This window comes from Pleurodeles waltl, chromosome 12 (genome assembly GCF_031143425.1).
Source record: "Pleurodeles waltl isolate 20211129_DDA chromosome 12, aPleWal1.hap1.20221129, whole genome shotgun sequence".
Classification (NCBI taxonomy): domain Eukaryota; kingdom Metazoa; phylum Chordata; class Amphibia; order Caudata; family Salamandridae; genus Pleurodeles; species Pleurodeles waltl.
Window position 1 is genome coordinate 502,150,458 of NC_090451.1, and position 19,549 is coordinate 502,170,006.

Here is a 19,549-nt window from a genome sequence, read left to right on the forward strand (position 1 = left end):
TGCCATCCAAATAATCATCTTCCTGTTATAGCCATCAACTCTCCACTTATCATAGACATATCTCTTCCATCATAGGCTCCTTAACCCTGAGCTTCTGACCTTCTCTCTCAACTAAGATGGTGTAAGACAAGAATCTTGCTTCTGTCCTCTCAACAATTCAAATGAGAAGAACTCTGTCACAGAACTGAGGGCAGCCCTGTAGGCAAACAGTGCAGCCTGGGCCATATTATTCCACTATATTCCACCAGTTACTCTCAGTTAAATAGCTTTTTTAAAGAAATGACTGAAATGCTCAAACGTTTCATTGGTCTCAGATTGTCAAACCACAAACCTCCAATGCTCAATATAACACCTATTGAGGTTATCCAAAAACCTTGCACTGGGCTTTTCTGACGCCAAGCATTATGGAATACCTTCCCTAAAAAAGACATCTTCCAAAAAACGGATTATTACACTGTCTGGCGTCAGCCAGTCAACTACTTTCAACTCTGGCTATTCCGTGTAATAATTCACAACCAGAATGCAATAACATCTCTCCATGTTGAAGCACGAAAAGGAGCTACCAGATCAACCCAAGCATCCGCTAGGCTCTTCAAGAAGATCAGCAGGTAGACAGCTGACAAAACAAGGCCTTGTGGACTGTCACTGTATTCTTTTCCAGGAACAGTAGGACAATGTAGAGGAGGGAAACAGCTGGTAATGCTACTTTTACCAGTGACTTGGGGCAGTATATATGCTGCTCTGATCGGATTGGTAAGGAGCAGGTATTGTTCATATCAACCTTGGGGCCTTCATGAGCAATATTATTGCCACAATTTTTCTTTATGAAACAGCAAAGGTTGTATAACATATACATGCATATGGTAGTTCCTCTAGGGACAAAGTAATTCCCTCCCTCCACCCCAACCTGTATCATGAGTTGAAACCTGATGGAACTTTCTGCATGTGAAATGACAGGAGGAATGACGACCTCTTTCCTGACCGATAGCACAGCAAGTAAAGCAATCTGAAAGTTCCTGCGTGGCTATGCAGTGCGCGGCTGGTGCATGACAATTTGGCACTTGCAACGGTGCCTGATCCGTTGTTCTTTTAAAAGTCTTTCCATAATGCGCTGGCCCTCAACCTACTAGCACAAGGAATAACCATCTCTCCACAAAGCTGCTGCTGTAAATTGTACCTGTGCCTGTTGGGAAGCTGTGTGTGCTTCCTGCAAGCAGTTGAAAATACAAGTGCACCATTCAGGACAGAAGAAACCTTTGATCAGCTGTTTTGGATTTTTATTGACTTTCTATCTTAGATATAACTGTTTCTTGAAATTCTGCCCTCAGCCTTGATAGTATTTATACATTGCGAGAACTTCAACATTCTCCTAAAATAATTTGGATAGACCTGTCCCAAACGTATGAACAAAAGTAGTGAAGACATTTTGATTTACATTTTGATTTTGAAGAGCAGTGCTTCCCAAACGTTTTGGAATCACAGCCCTTTTTTTTTTAATGACAACATTTTGCAATCCACCAGATTTAATGGGAGACACAGGTGAAATTTTAATGTAGCTAAAGCATCCTGTGGTAGCCCAGTGCCATTTGTAGACATCACATTTTCCATTGAAATTGCAATTACATTGCACAGTTATAGGGGACAAGGGATCCCAAGTGGATAATCTTATGTAGAAAGAACAATGGTCCTCTGAACAACAATACTACAATCAATATCAATATGCCAAATGGGCACTTTAATTAATTACATATAGACAGATACTTTTTAAAAGTATCTGTGTATATGCAATTAATTAAATTGACCATTTGGTATGGTTATTGCGATATGTTTGGTCGAGGGATCACTATATTTTCTACATATACTACATTTGCACAGACATACCGTTTTACTGACAAAACAATATTTCATACAAATGATAATGTGTGAAAAGTGGGTTTCAGTGAATATTTGTCATTTGTGCATCCCCAAGTAGTGTCTTGACTTGTTTTGATCCTATTAACAAATCCTACTAAAATCTATGATTCCATGACACTTCAGAATTACAAAAATAATGCAATTATTTTTGCTTTCCCAACTTCTGAATGTGTACAGTTCATTGACAGGAATTTACATTGAGTTATGTGATACAAAAAATGATATCCTATATTCTCTCCTTTCACACTCCATTTACCCCAAAAAGTGAATCATACGATTCACCTGACTTTTCTTTCTCTGACTGCTAAGTAAGAAGAATTTGTAAACACCAATCGCCATGTTAAAAACATATAAGCAGCAATTTGTCAGAAGACATAGCCTGACATTCGACCTCTGTCTTTGAAGCATAGTAAATGTGACAAGATAAATAAAGAATTTAAAGGCATCTTTATTTATTGCTTGGATTTTAGGGCCCACCAAAAATCAGCCCTTAAACCACCAGTGGGTTGCAACCTACAGTTTGGGAAATGCTGTTCTAGAGCTCCACCTCGAAGCAGAGCAAGCTGAGTGAGGACTGCTGCCTTTCTGAACTATCTGCAAGCAGCAGTGGCTCCTCCTTTAGAGCAGAGGAGCGCCACTTCCGACGCCAGCAGCGGCAGCTGCAAACCTTTAAAAAAAAGAATAATAAACTTTATTATCCTTTTTTGTCAAACACAAGCTTTATTTAATCAACAGATCATCAAAGCAATACACAATAAATATCATCATAAAATATAAAATACAGTTTCATTTTAAAATAATAATACCAAATATAAAATCACCTCCACTGACCCATCTAAAAATCTCATCCTGTCATTCCTAAGGTCCATTGCTGATATAAAAATTATGAATGCACCATGCTGACAATAAATATTTGCTAGCAGCATATATTAAACTTTGGAACAATGACTTTTTAAAATCCTCAAGGCTAATGCACATTTCCTTATTTCCCATATGCGGGACAGAAAAATATAAAATGTTCGACAGTTTCAGAGGTGGTACCACACACGGGGCATATATCATTTGTTACGTTTGCATCCCATCTGCACATCAAGGTCTTCAATGGCAAAGTCCCAAAGCGGAATCTAGCATATAGGCTTTTGCCTAAAATGTCGGGTATAATGTCTAGATATAGTTCAAACTGTGGATACCACTTGATGTCAATAAAAAGATTGGTTAAGCGACCACAGGATTTACGATTAATGTAGTTGTTCCTCACGTGAGACCAGTAGACACGCTTCAACACTTTTAAATGGACTTTCTCAAGTTTATGGGGGTTCTCCCAATAGTCCCATGGAGTAGAGGCTGAATTAGGGCATTTTAACAGATCTAGAAGTGAGACCTTGTAAACATCTAATTCAGGGACGGTCCATAGCCTTACCTAATATAAGAGAGGTCTTAAAATAATTAGGTCGGCTATAGTTTTTAGTCCCAAATCTAGAAACAGTGGAATCAATGGGGTGCTAGGAGGGCAAGCACATAGAACCCTCGCAAAGCTATTCTCTCCGATGGATAACCTATTACTGTCAGAAAAGCCCCATACCTTTGCACCATAGACGGCAGCTCCCTGTGCCTTGGCAATATAGATCTTAATAGCTGGGAGATCGATTTTACCATTGTGCCCCTATAAAAGCGCAGAATGGATGCTGCACTATGCTGTAGAAGTCCAGTACTTTTATTGACTTGTTCTTCCCAGTGTAGATTATCAGTAAGCCTTACACCTAAATAGTCAATAGAGCTGACCTTATCCAAGGGATCGCCATCTAGAATAATAGTACACTTCTTCCGCACCCCGGAACGCAGAGCCATCAACTTCGTTTTTTTAGAGTTTAGCTGTAAACCATAATCCCAACAAAATACATTAAATCTGTCAATGAGGATTTGTAAGCCCATGGGGTTCTTGGAAATAAGAAGGGAATCGTCTGCAAAGAGAAGGATTGGGATTTTTTGGGCACCTAAGGTGGGGGCATCACTCTGACATGCCATCATGACCTGTACCATCTCACTCATTAATAAAAATAGCAAACAAAAACGGTGCCAACACACATCCCTGCGAACACCCCTATTTATGGGGATTTTGTCTGTCAGTTCGCCTCGATTACCCCATCTGACTTGTGCATATGTGTCTTCATGCAGGCGCTTTAGTAATAAGATTAAATTGGCTGGGACCCCTATTCTATGTAAAACTACCCACAGCTTCTCTCTTGGAACCAGGTCAAAGGCTGATCTCAAGTCAACGAAAGCAACGTATAAGGGATGTTTTGCAAGAGCTGTTTATTTCCAATATAGCACAGCCAGCCTAAAGACCTGATCCACTGTACTGATTCTAGGTCGAAACCCCGCCTGAAGGGGAGAGAGAATCCTGTGTTCTGTGGCCCATCTCATTAGTCTGCCTAAAAGTTGTTTAGCAAAGGTTTTTTGCAGATTGTCTATAAGACTAATCGGCCTATAATTTTCTGGGAGATTTACATTTCCCTTTTTGTAAATGGGAATGATTTCAGCACCCTTCCAAGTCATAGGAATCTGCCCCCCTTCAGCAATTTTGTTGGAAAGTGTGTTAATATACCAGGTCCACATTAATGGCTCGGATCTTGTCGGGTCCTGGTGCTTTGCCAGATTTTAACGAACGAATTGCCTCAGCAGTTTCTTCAATGGAGAAACCGATGTGGACTTCGGTATCCGATAGATCCCCTCCTAAAAATACAGAAGGAAGTTTCAAGTCTTGCGGGGATCGAGGGTCTTGCCCCACATCATGATTAACGAGGGCCACAGGAGTAACAATTTTATCATAGAGGCATGAAAAGTGTTCCATCCACCTTTCGGGTTGTATATGGTTCCTTAGACTGGTCCTACCCCCTTTCTCTCTCTTAGACAGGAATTCCCAGAACAACGTATTGTTATTGGATTCCATCGCATCTAACAGCACCTGACGAATAATAAACTTTATTATCCTTTTCTTTTGAAGGGGCTGGGCAACAGGGGTGACGAGCAGCAAGGGGGAGTGCTCAGCACTCCCCCTCACTGTGCATGTATGTTTGGCCAGCCATCTGGGGCCGGCCAAACATACATGCGCAGAAGGCTGTCTCTAGCCCGGCTACACTGTTGCCGGGCTGGAGAGAGCCTGCACAGGTTCCCAGTCTGCCTGGGAGCGCCCTTGCTGGGTGCTCCCAGCCAATCCTGATGCTGCTTTGAGCAGTGGAAGAATATACACAGACCTCAATGCAGAATAGTGTTTGCTTAAGAGAATAAATTGCAAGGTGCTCTGTGCGGACAATCGGTCACAAGGAAAGACAGGGATTTTTGCAAAGAAAATTCCTTGACTAGGTCATGCAACAAGGATGTCAACGGTATTAAGGCGTAGTCTTACTAACATAAACATTTGATGTAAATTGTTAAACCATGAGAAATACGGCTCAAGGCCGGGGCAGGTACTACCTTGTTCATAGGCAGTGACTGTGAACAATCCTGACTTTTTTTCCATCCTTTCCGCTGCATATTTTGCTAAGAAAAGTTTCTTTAGAGGTTTACGGAAGCTGGCCTTAAAGGGATTATGGCTCGAAAAAAGCTTGCCTATATCCAACCAATTACAGGTCTTATATATATATGACAGCCACTGTATTTTGAAGCTTGGTTCTAGTTTTAGACAGTCGACCAAGATTGTGCTGTTTAATGTGGTTTCCTCCTTCGTCCATATCCTCAGCCATAGCAAAAGGGTGTGGAGTCTCACAAAATCACTGATGTACCCCAGTTGTATTTCCGAATGACATATATATAGTTTTGGTTGGTCTTAGGTACAGCAAGCAGTCTTTTTCATAAACCCATTTTCTACCTTCTCCAGCCCTGCAGAACCCCCAGTCACCAGCACCATATGTTGCGCCTGAGCGGCACTTGGCCTTGTACATTTCTAATCTCTTTGATTAGTTTGCTGTTTAATCTAGTTGCAAAACCTAGGACTGCTTCTGTACTCCTGGCTAGAGCAGCTGCCCTGCTGGCCTTTAGGGTGCTCCAGGTCAATCTGTCATCAAATAGTATTCCCAATTAAGGATACCAGAGGACCGTACTAATTTTTGTTCCATTTACAGAAAAGGTTCTACTATCCCTGTCATGGCGTCCAAAGACCATGACATGGGTTTTGGACTGGTTGACCATCAAGTCTAAACTTGACATAAAAGCCCAGAAGTGGTCTAGTAGTTGCTGCTGTTCATTAGTGGTCCTAACCATCAAGACAGTGTCGTCAGCTTAGACCAGGGCCGGTATGTCTGTGCTTACCTACCATAGGACAGTCAGTATTAGAATTTAGTAAATGTCTCTCTAGTTCATTGACACACAGGGAAAAAAAGGGGGCCAGTACACACCCCTGGTGCACACAATGTTCAAGTCTAAAACTTTCTGTGGCTTCCCCACCTGAGCCCTATCTGACATTGGTGGTGACCTTCATGTGAAGCTCCCTCAAGAAGTCTATGTTGTTGGGCTGTTCCCCCAGCTCAGCCATTATTGCCCAAAGCTTCAACCTATTGACTGAGTTGAAGGCCAAGTTCAGATCCATGTAGGCTACATAGATGTTACCCTCCTTGGCCACTCCATACTTATTTATTAGCAAAAACAGGTTGAGACATTGCTCTATGGTCCCCAGCCGGCACGAAACCTGTACTGTAGATCGGAGAGAAAGTTGTTGTTGTTTGCCCAAGTTTGCAATTGTTCCAGGGGGATCCTGCACATTATTGTGGCTGTAGAATGTATTAATGAAATGGGCCGAAGGCACTTCAGATCACCACGGGACCCTTTTTTGAAGATTGGCACTATTATTGCTTGTGACCATGCCTTGGGGGGGCCCACGTGCAGGACATCATTGAAGACTTTCGTCAGGCGGGGAGCCCACAGATGTAAGTTTGCCCCAAAGAGATCTGCAGGGATTCAATCAGGGCCTGGTGCTTTGCAGGGAGGTCACCTCTTGATAGCCTCTGTCATATAAGAAACTCCAATATCTAAATTACAAAGGGGTTGGGTAGGGACCATTGGGGTGGTGGATGTTATTGCCTGAGGCTTGTATGGGGCATGCCCCTCAGTGGTGGTACGGTCTGAATATAACTGTGAGAAGTGCCTAATCCATACCGCTGGGGGAATCACTGTGTCAATGGTGGATTCCCGGCCTTTCATTAAATAATTTCTATTCACCATCTGCCTGAAAAGCTTACTGTCCTTTGCTTTACTGGCCTTAGCTAAGTTGTGATAGGCTTCCTCCTTTAGCCTCCTCTTCCAAGCTCCCTCCTACAACTGTACACCCTTTGCAGATCTCTTTATACTGCTTTAACTTACAACAATAAGGGGTTGGGAGCTTTAGTACCAGAGGCGTCCGACAATCTTTTCTGTTCTTACGGCAGGTCTTCAATTTAACGTTAAGCATTTCTTGTGCTGTACCACAGATTTTATCAAAGCTACTTATTAGCTGAAACTCCCCACCCTTACTCTCCTCCAGACAAGTCATAAAATTACTGTAGGAAACAGAGATTACATTTGACAGAAAGGAGTCCTTATCTACTTTCCCACAGCTCACAATAACCCCAATGTTAATAGCAAAAGACAATGCATAAGGTGATGAGTGGGCTAACTCCTGTTGTTTTCCAAAAAAGCATCACTTATTTTAACTGAGGTCAGCCTGCGATCTCTCAAAGGGTAGTCCACAACCTCATAGGTTCCTATGAAATTTATACATATTATAGCACACACTGTACCTCAGACATCTTTATGTCTCCGATTTAGCACCTCCCCTTAGGTCATTAATGTTTGAGTCAATAATGATTTATATAATGTATTTATTAATCTGTTTTTACCCTATAGCTGCAGTAGAATTTTATTTGAAAAACATGCCATTCCAATACTTAGGGAACCAAGCATTTATCTCACTAGCTCATTATAATCGAATTAAATCTCTTGTAATTGTTAGGCTTAACCGTTGGATAGAGTGTGTGATTACTCATTGTTTTCAACGGTCTTTCACTTCTCTTGCAAGGCCAGGATCCATAAGTTTTACTACTCTACATGAGGCCTTTTTCTGAGTATAGCTAGATAAACATTTAGAGAGGCTTTGTGAGTTCAATAAACTTGTTTATTCTTTTATATAACAATCTTTCTAATTTGCTTTAGCTAAGTTCCCTTAGAGGCCTATATCCGTTTGTCATATATTTGAGATGCTTTCAGCAAATTCTTCATGACTGTATCTCTTATTATGTTGTTTTGAGCACTCATATTGGCACATTTTCAACTAGTATGGCATTGAAATACTTCAGGCTGTCTGGGATGTACGTTTGACACAGAGTTACAGTATTCCTTGAAGATCAGAGTACGAGCTGTGGATGATGTTACCCGATGATGTGTTTGCGGTACTCTATTCAGGTTCACTTCCAGGTCTCAAAAATCGAGATTGACCCCCTCAAACCTAAAGGATGGGATTATCAAGAACAATAAATGCTCCCCTTAGTGTATTTTTAAAAATATAATTGCCTAAATTCTACATTCACTCAATCTGACAAGACTCACATATATACCCCTAACTCAAAGGGTAGCAAATATGAATGCCAAAGTGCAGAAAAATATATATATATATATCTCTTCAATCCAATAAAAATATTAATATTGTCTTTCTTGCTTGTTCTGCAGAAAAAGTATTGCTTTTAATCTATAGAAGAAATGTATTTAGTTGAGTCCTGAAGAAGGTGGAACCTATAAATCTGCTCCACCAAAGCGTGTCCTCAAAACACTGAAACATGATCTAGCAACACTGGACACACTTCCACTGCAATAATTAAGTTTTGTGGATGTTCAGTGCCATATACAGTAAAGGTGTACACACTGAAAAAACATTTGTTGGTCTTAGAAACGTCTTCCTTTTCCTTTTGATGTGCAATATATGTTTTTATAGTCTGTATGTGATTTTTAAATACAAATATTATGTTTTAATTTTATCAGATTAAAGGGATATATATGTTTCTAGTACTCCGGCATTCATATTTCATATCTTTTGCTTTAAGGGCTATACATGTAAGTCTTGTGATACACTGAGGAGAGCATTTATTGGTCATTTCTAGGTCTTGCCTACAGACAACTTTTAGCTGTTTTTTGTAGATGATCTATTGTACAAAAGTAGTTCTTATAGGCAGTGCTTAATTTGTGCTTGTTGGTTCCGGTGGGGAGCACCAGCACTTATTTTTGAGGGCCGGCACTTATTTTTGTGCCTCAAGCATTTTCTGCGAGCAAAAGGCACATACGGAAAAGACTGAGGAAGAGAAAAATGAAAAAGTGTCACAATGTGAGAAAGCAGAAAGATCCAAGAGTGAGCTGAAGGGGCTGTGAGTGGCTTTGAATAGATTGAAGAGACCCAAGATGGCTTCAGGATTAAGTTGCCTCAGTATTCTGTGCTTGCACATTTAATTGCTGCAGCCGAGTGTTTCAGAGGAGAGCCTTGGGCACCGGCACGTTTTTGTTTACAAATTAAGCACTGCTGATAGGGGGCTCAAGTCAACCCACTGCTTACCATTGATTGGCTTTCTTGTCTATCTCAGATGCTTGTTTCTTATGTTTCTTATTCAATGGCTTTCCTACCACTTCTTATGTTTGTCCTGTCCTCAAACATAGCTTCTTTACAATTGTTTAGATTGAATGACTTGTAACATTCCACTATTTACATTCTGTGAGCTAATTTCCCTTTTTAGGGGCGAGCGCAAAGCGCTCCGTCCCTCTTTTAATCTCTCTTTAGGTGGATTTTAACCACACCCATGTAACGTCAGTCACTTTCTTTGGGACGTGGGCATGCCTTTTAAAATCCGCTTGTTTTCATTCGTGAAAGGCATCCATACGTCATGCCTTTTCCGGTGTTTAGCCCTCCTCTAGAGCACCGGTAAACTACAGGAAACATACGAGGCTCTATGTTTTCTGTATGGTTTCTGGACTACTTTTTCTCTTTATTCCGAAGTGCGACCGCGCTGTGTTTTACACAGCGCTATCACGCTAGTTTTTTATGTTCTTAATTTAATGTGGCAAGAAAAGTCCGATTAGGAGTTTACAACGCTAATAGCTCTAACTCGACTTAATGCGAGACCCATTGCATTGCAAATGCTTGTTTCTTTAGCTTTCCATGCGAGTGCATGACTTTTATTGCTCTCTTGAGTTTTAATGGTCTGTGTGTTTTTTTCAGTGGCACTGTTAATAGTCCCGATGTTTTGTTGTTACAGAAGATAAGCTTGAACAGCAACACTCACTGTTTACACACTACAAGGACCCGTGCCGAATGAGTCCCGGGGAGGAAAAATCATGGGCAATTGGTAAGCTTTTGTTTCAAGCAGTAACTGTTATAGTCTACGTTACTCTCATATCTAATTATATAATGTGATGCTTAGGGTAAATGGCTAGGGAAAGGTGGAAGGTATCACAGAGCTATTAGTAATACTGTCGTATTGCATGCATACTTGTGACTAAGAGAGACTTGAGGCCAGATGTATCAAAGGGTTTTACCCATTCTGTGTCAATGGGAAAATGCTTTGGTACATATGGCCCTTGGTTACTGAAACAAAGTTGAGGAGTGAGAGCCTACAGAGGAAACAGCTGAAAGCATTCTCGACCCCCAGGGCTTCCAGAAAATCATCAGGTGCCCCGGTAGGCCAGTTCTTTGCTGGAAATAATATGTGTAGGACTCTTATGAAGCGAATCAAGCTGAGAGATAAAAAATCGTATTTATCGGGGCTCTGGTTAAGTGTATGCAAATAATTTAACCGAAAACCGAAACTGGTGATTTTTTCTCCATATTTGCAGACCACTTCTAGCGTGAAAAGAGGTGAAAACTTGAACTTCGACATGGAACACTGAAAAGCTGTGGCTCACAGAAGTAAAAGCAATCTGCAATGATTCAGATTGCCTGCTATCAGCCAATCATAATGAGCCTAACTTATTGCCCTTTTTCTGATTGTCTGAAAGGCTGGGCAATCAGAACAGGTCTTTCACGATCTCCTCATAACTCCTATGCAGACTGGTTATTTCGCAGCACTCGTTGGACCACTGTGAAGTCCAGCACGAATTTTGCCATTTATCAGTCAGTTGCACGCAGAATCAGATCCCTGAAACAATGCATATTCTCTTCCAACTACTGTTGGTTTAAAACTAACATTTCACCGAACCTGCGTTTTGGTAGCAAGAACAATTCACAGAACATGATGGACCCAGGAGAAGGAATAGAGCAATACTTTTGAAAAAAAATGACGGCCACCCATGTTATCATTTTAGCGAGCAGAACAGAGCAAGTAAATTTGTTGAAAAAGTGGCATTTTAATTCAGTATGTACAACTCATATATATATATATCATGACATGATGCTATTTGTCATGTTGTATGGCTCTGAACTGCGTCGGCTAGAATCGCACTTCTGATGCATTTATTGTGTAACTAGGCTGCTGGCGGTTATAGTGTTGCCCTGTTATGCCGAATGTGCTTTGAACCAGTAGATGTTATACAGATTTGTGGCACCCAAAGATTCAGTCTGCATCAAGTTTAGATATTTTAGTTGTAGCTGACCTAAACATGTCAGAACAGCCAGACAAAGGTGGCACCCCAGTACCACCTCCTCACAGACTGACATCTAACATTGTACACCAGAGGCAAAAATTGGATCATCTCATCTTTTGTCAGGGAAACAAGGTGTGTCACAATGTTTTAAAAGGTTTATTCCCTCAGTTTAATCATTTATTCCGATGCATTGGTGCACCACTCCACTAACATACACCGTCTGGCTTAGATATTTAATACAATTGTTGAATATCCTAAGTTTGACTCCACATCACTGAGATTGTATCTATTATTCCACAACCTTCTGGTAGATTACGTTTTTGAGCTTTATGTTTCCTAGTAACTAAATACCTTTAGCAAATTGTTGATACAAATGTTGTTACTATCAAAGGTTTCCAGAATAGTCCTTGGGGTAATTACAAATAACTATGGAAACATCAGGAATGGGGTACTCCTTACAGCCTGATTCTTGTAAACTGGAACATGGTTGTAGCCCTCCTTCACTGGCTGTTGGTGCTACTACTAGTGTGTTCTTCCAAGGAAGGTACCTAAATTACCTCCTTATTGGGGAAGCAGGTGAAGGCTTCATCTGCAGCAGTACCCTAACTATAACTGGTATAATCTTTCCTGCAGAACTCCAGCAAAGATGCCTTGGGCTTTTCTAAAGTCCTAAAAACTTACTGCTAGCATAAACACAAATCGAAGGAAGATTTGGTAAGCCTCCTGACACCAAATTATTATAACAAGAATTGGGAATTGGTGAACGGTTAATCACTCATGGGACTGTAAACACCTATAAAAAATACACTTTTCTCCAAGTCAGGGAACTGGGCATGAAAGAGAGGCAAAGAACTTGTCTAGACTGCGGTCCCATTTAAAACGGTTTCTCACATCTCAGCCATACATTGGCCTTACAGGCAGGGGAAGATGAGGGAGATCTGACTACACTGGTCCTGTATGGACTCGAAGACTTAGTAAGCCACAATTATTTTCACTGCACCCCAGTTCAGGAACTCATTACCAAAAGAGTCTGTACCCCCCCCCTAGCTCCATGTAGAGCATTAAACAGGCCATATGCAGTAAATACAGTTACACTTTCGAACTGAATAAAACATCCTTTATATCAAAGCTAGGTACCTACAACCCTAGCTCGCCTGTATGAAAACCTGGTGAACTGATACATTGAGTGAGGGTAATCATACTTCTTTCTAGAGGAAGACATACCCTGATGTACAGATCAAATCAGGATGTACTCCAAACTTAGAATGGAACCTTGTTAGAGATTGCACAATGTGGCTATTCGACCACTCAGCCAAGGGATTCACTATGTGCCACAGAGTGGGCCCCGTCCCCCAAGGGAAGAAGGATGCAGTCTTCGGTACCTACAATACTACACTTTGTACAACACTCCTTATGTGTGAAGGTACCTCACTGCTGTACCATGGTTCTTCCCAAAGATTAGTTGGTGCCACTCCGACCGCAAGACTTGTTTTCTCTACCTGGCCCTTCTTGAAATATGATTTAGCACACAGTTCTAAACTCTCTTGTTATAAGTGTATAGGAAGTCTGTGGTGGTCACAAAACTATTAAAATGAAAATGGCAGCATGTTTTTTTAAATGTAATCACCAGTGCCTTTATTCACAACTGGCAGACTATTGTGGAAGATATTGTGTAAGAGATATCTGCGGGGCATCATGTAACCTGTTTGTTAATATCATAGGAACTCTGTTGGATCCCGAAGGCCTTTATGATGAGGAAGTATGCTCCCCTGATAATCTACAAAAGTAAGTATAATTTCTGATGTTCATCTGCTGTCTTTAAATTTCAGAAGTTTAACGTATAAGGAATCATGTGTTGATCGTTCCACTGCCTGTCTCTTAATGCCTGATGTTCACTTTCGTGTTCCAGTATTCCAATTCCTGACCAACGAACTCAAGAAATACTTAATGCTGTGAACCCTTGCTGCTCTCCCACACATGTACAACAGCAGTACTGAAACCAGTTGCTTTTAGCCTTGCACCCCAAAAGAATTTGTCTGAATGAAATGCTAGAGACATCTGAAAAGAGAGGGTCATAGCATTTCAATGGCAAAATCTTATTTACATACATCATGTTTAGGTTCATTGTGTTTATTTATTATATTTTCTTTAGTACCACTTTCACTAAGGCTGTTACTGCCACTTAGGCCGTGATTACGAGTGTCCCGATTGAGGATTGATATTTCTTGCACTCAGTAAAATCAGATCCCAGGAGTGGGACACCGTATCTGTTACAAGTTTCCACGCGAAAAATGGAACGGATGGGGATTTACATTCTTTTAGCGCCCTTTGGACTAAAATTAGCAGACACTAGTATTTACCGATCATTTCCCCCCCTGCAAATGTCATCAGATTAGACCTTGAAAAATCCAGGGATACGGTAATAGCTCCAAAACTTGTACTTTCAATTCATGGCCAAACAACATTTTTGCAAAAGAAGCAGAAAATAACAGGTCACTCCCCCATGAGGCTTTACTCTCTTAGGGCCAGTTTTCAAAGTCTTTTTTTATTTGATAATTGTCCAGTTCACAACATTGGGCCACTTTCAACTGCAAAAAGGCCTTTTAGTATGTAAGAAACCTAAATTGCGTTTCAGTAACCAGTTACCAAATCGCAACTTGGGTTTGCGACTGTATACCAAATCGGTATTTGTAAGGGTCATGTTTTGGGTCTGCCGTTCAAATACTTATTCTGAATGGCATGTACATGGACGTCAATTCACTGAAATGCAAGGGGTAGCGGAAGTGACATCACATACCCTTTGACCTCCACTTCCACTCACACACCCATAATTATACATACACACAAATTCACACTTACATTGTCTCATATAAACACACTCTCACCCGAAAGCATGCACACAACATACGTTTAATTTTTTTTTTACTTAACTCAGCTGCCCTGTAATAGCATATTCCAGCTAACTACTCCATTTTTATTACACTAATAGTTAATAATATATAAATATTTACTATTAGTGTAATAAAACTTTGACAGAAAAAAAAAGAGCGCCGCCCCAAATGACATCCATAAGGAGGAGCTGCCCATGTGTTCCTGGCTCTGAATTTGCCACCTCTGAGGTCAGGGGTTGCAAAGACAGTGCCAGGTGTCGCAAAGGGCAAGCCAGGGGTCGCAGCTGCAACCCCTAAATGACGTCCATGGGCATGTATTAATGTTTGGCAACTGAAATCTGATTGCAAGACATCAATACATAATTGTCTACACAAATGAAGTGGTACCCTATAGCAAACGGGACGGGGTGCACAAGGGACCACTTCCCCTTTGGGAATGTTGAAAAAAATATTTTCCTATGTATTAGTTACAGTTTACGTTTAATTTGTTTTTCCGTTTATTAAGGAAAACGGGTTGTATTAAAAAAAAAAGTTTGCTGAATTTAAAAGGGATCATAGACATGCTAGTCTGCTGACCTCAGCAGACCACCATGCCTGTGATGCCTGAGATTCATAATGGGTCGCAATTTGCAATGTGCCTCATTAATATTCACTCTGTTGGCCGAATAGTGACCCACTACAAATCAGTATTTTGCAAGCCAAACTATTAGTACATAGGTAAGTTTGCAAAATAGCACACCGGTTGCAGAAATACTGATCACAATTTGCTTCATACATTTCACATTAAATTCCTTTTATCCCTCCTCCTTCACTTTCCCTACCCCAGATAAAGGTCAGATGGACCTTATACTTTCTTTATTCTGCCCTCCTCCAACCCCACCCTTGCTTTCACTTAGCAGGTTGCATGAACTCCAGCCCTGCTTTCACGTGTTGTACTATTGTTATATGTATTTCTGAGACCCTTGTCTCCTGGTTTGTTAAGCTATAAAGTGCATCTGATAGGGACATTGAGCCGCAGATTCCTTACCTTAGAATTCTCCACAGGCACCATACTGGACCCGGACATTTTACCACAGCAGTACCTCTGCCAGTAATAAGAGGGCGTTGTGCGACTCTGTAATTACGTTGTCCACTGGATATGATGTCGACGGAGTCCTTATATTCCCCTCCCTGATGTGCTGACGTCAGTTCCTTCTTTTCCACACTAAAACCCAGATCCACAGTACTTCAGGCCATTTGGCTATCTCAACAAAAATTATTTTTGCCTATGGAACAGTGTGCCATTTTCTACAGGTCCTCAGAATTCAAGCCTTGTGGGCCATGTGGCAGGCAGATGTCAGCCACAAACTCTTATAGTGTTTGTATGTGGTGCCCCGTGGAACACCACAACTCTGAGGATTGCGGCTCCTGTCATTGCCTTCGTCTGAAGGCATTGCAGGAATGCTGTATAAAGATCTTGGTGTCGCATCTGGCTGAGGCCCCACATCATCGTCGGTCTTGCTGCAGGTCCAGGGAGTGGTCGTCAGTTCATTCCAGGAGCCACTCCTGCAATCATATGTCACAATCCACGTTAAAAGAGCAGACTATGAAGCACCAGCAGTGGACGTCGCAGCATCTGCCTATGGCAGGTCAGTCCGGCACTTCCGATGCCTCTCCCAATCCCCGGTTGAGGAGTCAGCACATGAGTCCACCCTACACCTCCCTGCTTTCTCTGGAGACTGGGAAGCTCTGGCCCAGATGCAGATGATTAGAACTCCCTTCACACCACCTGCGGGCCCCTACGTCCCTCTGGTGCGATTTCTAGCGCCAAGGAGGTGAGAGGTGTCCTACCTGACTCCATGGTGGCAGGTTTGCCCTTCGCATCAGATTTGCCCTCTGGATCCACACGGTTCCGTGTTGGCTCCAATGCACAGCCCTTCGGGGTTCCCAACTGTGATGCCGGAGTTCAGTCAGCCAACTTAGGCGGCATCAGTCAAGTCCAAACCAATTACCCTATCCAACAGCGAGATGACAGCGCTCCGACGCCAGATGGTGTTGGGTGCGGCATCAGTGGTGCCCTCGTATACCTTCCCTCCGCCTTCTCCTCAATCCCTTGCTGTTTTTCCTTCAAGGCACAGGCTTTTGGAGGCAAGGGAGAGGAGCTGAGGTTTAGCTACCCTATGGAGGAGACTGTCCAGCCTCCTCTGTAGGGTAGTTGGATAACAGAATTGGGTGAGGTTATGGCCTTGAGCCCTCACCGGCTTCGGACTGCCTTCCCCTCCAGCCTTTTGACGGAGGCGACCTCATCCTTCGCCAAGGTACTGAAGAGGGCAGCTGCGGTCCTAGAATTGCAACACCCCTCTGTGGAGGTGACCACTGACCCCTTGATAACACATTGCTGCCAGGCATATACCCAGGACTGAAACTCTGCATACTAAAGCAGGGGGCCTGGATCTAACTCTGGTAGAATGAGCACACAAGCCCTCAGGGAGCTGCTTCTTGGCCCATGCTTAGCAGATTTTAATGCAGATGCAAATACTCCTGTGAAAAGTCACTAACTAGAACAAGCCGGTTTAGAAAGAGAGTGAATATTCAGATGAATGTAGATGTGAAAGAACATACTCCACACCATAAGATAAAAAAAAAGGAGAACAGGCAAGTAAAAAGTCATAAAAGCATTGAAAAGCAGGGCAATAGTGCTACCATGGCAGTGGGAAAAAAAAGTGTCAGAGACAACAGACAATGTAGACATAAAAAAGACCTGCTCCGAAGGTGGGATTGAACCCATGTTCAGCCAGTACATGGGGATCCAGAGTCCACAGACAAAGCCACTGAGCCATAGCTCTTATCATAAAAAATACTTGTGAAGAAGAAAGCATTAGACAAGTCGGTAATAGAAAATGGCAAAAAGCACAGCAGCAACTATTGGTATAGAACAACAGATGTCCTAATAAAAACCTGACAGAAATAATGTTAACACCCGCACGGGCCATCTAGAAAGTAAAACACACATAGGAGGAAAAGAAAAACAATTGTCAATGTAGCGATTAAGAAAATATATATATCGGCCAGCCAGAAGCCGTAACTACGATGCTGTCATGAAAACGTATCAGGACTGAGCCGAGTAATCAGCAAGAAAGTACTAATGTAAGAGAAAGGAAAGCATGGAGGACATCACACACACCTCAGAAAAATAAAGGCTACCCAAGCATTTAAACCAATGCCAACCAACTGAGAAGTCCTCAGCAGGTCGATGAGAGCAAATGCTTAAAAGAAGACAGCAGGTGTAAATCTGACTAAAGTACAGAACAAAGGGTATAATAAATAGTTCTCCAGGGATGAATCCCACAAAGTGAACATCTGCAAACTGAAAATAACACAGATGCTGAATGAACTAAAGGAGTTGCAGCCTATAAAAGAGCAAAATCGCTCATTATAGGAAGTAACATCCCTACAGCAAGAGGGGATATTAAAATCACCAACAACCGCACAACAGTAGATGCTATTGAAAAAACATAAAAGAAGCAAACTTCAAAATATTAGGTACTGTAAAAACACTGAAATAAATGTACATATTTATTTGGCTTATACCCAATATGGATATTTAATTTACTTGTAAGTCCCTAGTAAAGTGGCACTACCTGTGCCCAGGGCCTGTAAATTAAATGCTATTAGTGGGCCTTCATCACTGGTTGTGTCACCCTATTAAGTAGCCCATTAAACATGCCTCAGGCCTGTCACTGCAGAGCATGTTTGTGAAGTTATGAACTGCCATATCAACCTGGCAAAATAAACCTTTTGCCAGGCCAAATCCTTCCTTTTTACTACACCTACGTCATGTCTAGGACAGGCCCTGGACAGCCCAGAGGGCAAGTTGCAATTTATTTCAGAAGTGGGACATGTACTTTTAAATTTTACATGTCCTTCTAGTGAAAAACTCTTACATTTGTTTTTCACTACTGCAAGGTCTATCTCCCCCATAGGATAACAGAGAGTTGTGTTATTCCATTTTAAGTGTAATGTCCAAATGGGAAGAGATAATCAGTTCATGTTTGGTGATCACATTAAAATTCTAGCTTATGGAGAAGTCGGAATGTAAATTGCAATTCCAAGAATGCTACTTTTAGAAGGTTTGTCAAGAATACAAATGTTCCTGGAGGAGTCATTTATACATCATTCTGCATATTCAGTCACATTAGTCACACAAATCTAATATCCACAAATGGAGAAAAATGACTGTACACTCGTGCAAGTTAAACAAAAATAAATTGTGATCAAAACATTATACAAAAACTAAAACTCAGTATATGAGTGTTGGTACAACAATGATTCCATCAACAGTGTGCAACCCCCACAGCGATCCCTCACATTTAGTATTTGAGGTGAAGTACAAGTATCCTGGAGAGGTGCCAAACCACTCTCTACACCAACAGTCTTTTGATCCACAGTCCAAAATACTGCTTCATAATTCCCACTACGTTGTGTCAATGGCGAGGACATTTCCCCATTGATACAACGTAGTGGAGATTAGGAAAACAGTATTTTGGACTGTGGGTAAAAAAGACTGTCCAAAATAATGTTTCTTAAATCCCACTACATTGTGGCAATGGGGAGAACACAACATAGTGGGAATTAAGAAATAGTATTTTAGACTGTGGATGACGACTACCTCCCCTTCGGCGACCTGAAATTCCACCTCGAGGACCGCACTGACCCAAACATCACCGCTCTACTCGACATCCTCGACATTCTACGCCTCAGACAGCTGGTCTCCGCACCCACACATATCGCAGGACACACACTGGACCCCATATTCACCTCGAGCAACCGGATCACCATCAAGACCATCTCCACCCCAGACTGGACCGACCACCGCTGCATATACTTCACAATCACGGCACCCAGCAGCCGCACCTGCAGCTCCAGGACCCCCCCACGGGAAATGGAATGAAATCACCAATGAGCAACTCACCTCATTGCTTGCCAAATCCCTCCCTCCCCCCTCTGACGACGCCAACACAGCAGCACGCAACCTCAACACATGGATCACCGAATGTGCCGACACTCTAGCCCCTCTCTGTCTGACATCGGCCAAACGTGTACCTAAGAATGCCAGCTGATTTACCACTGAACTCCAAGAATCAAAGCGTACCCACAGTCATTTAGAGAAAAAC

General features: G+C 41.9%; 1 protein-coding gene across 1 annotated transcript in view; it reads left to right on the forward strand.

The window, feature by feature from the left end:
• SMPD3 (sphingomyelin phosphodiesterase 3) overlaps nt 1–19,549 on the forward strand; it is a 1,015,604-nt gene that overhangs the window by 963,990 nt on the left and 32,065 nt on the right. Inside the window, exons 8-9 of the mRNA XM_069217238.1 lie at nt 10,182–10,271; nt 13,227–13,290. Coding sequence (XP_069073339.1) covers nt 10,182–10,271; nt 13,227–13,290 — 154 coding nt within the window. The remainder of the gene's footprint in view (nt 1–10,181; nt 10,272–13,226; nt 13,291–19,549) is intronic.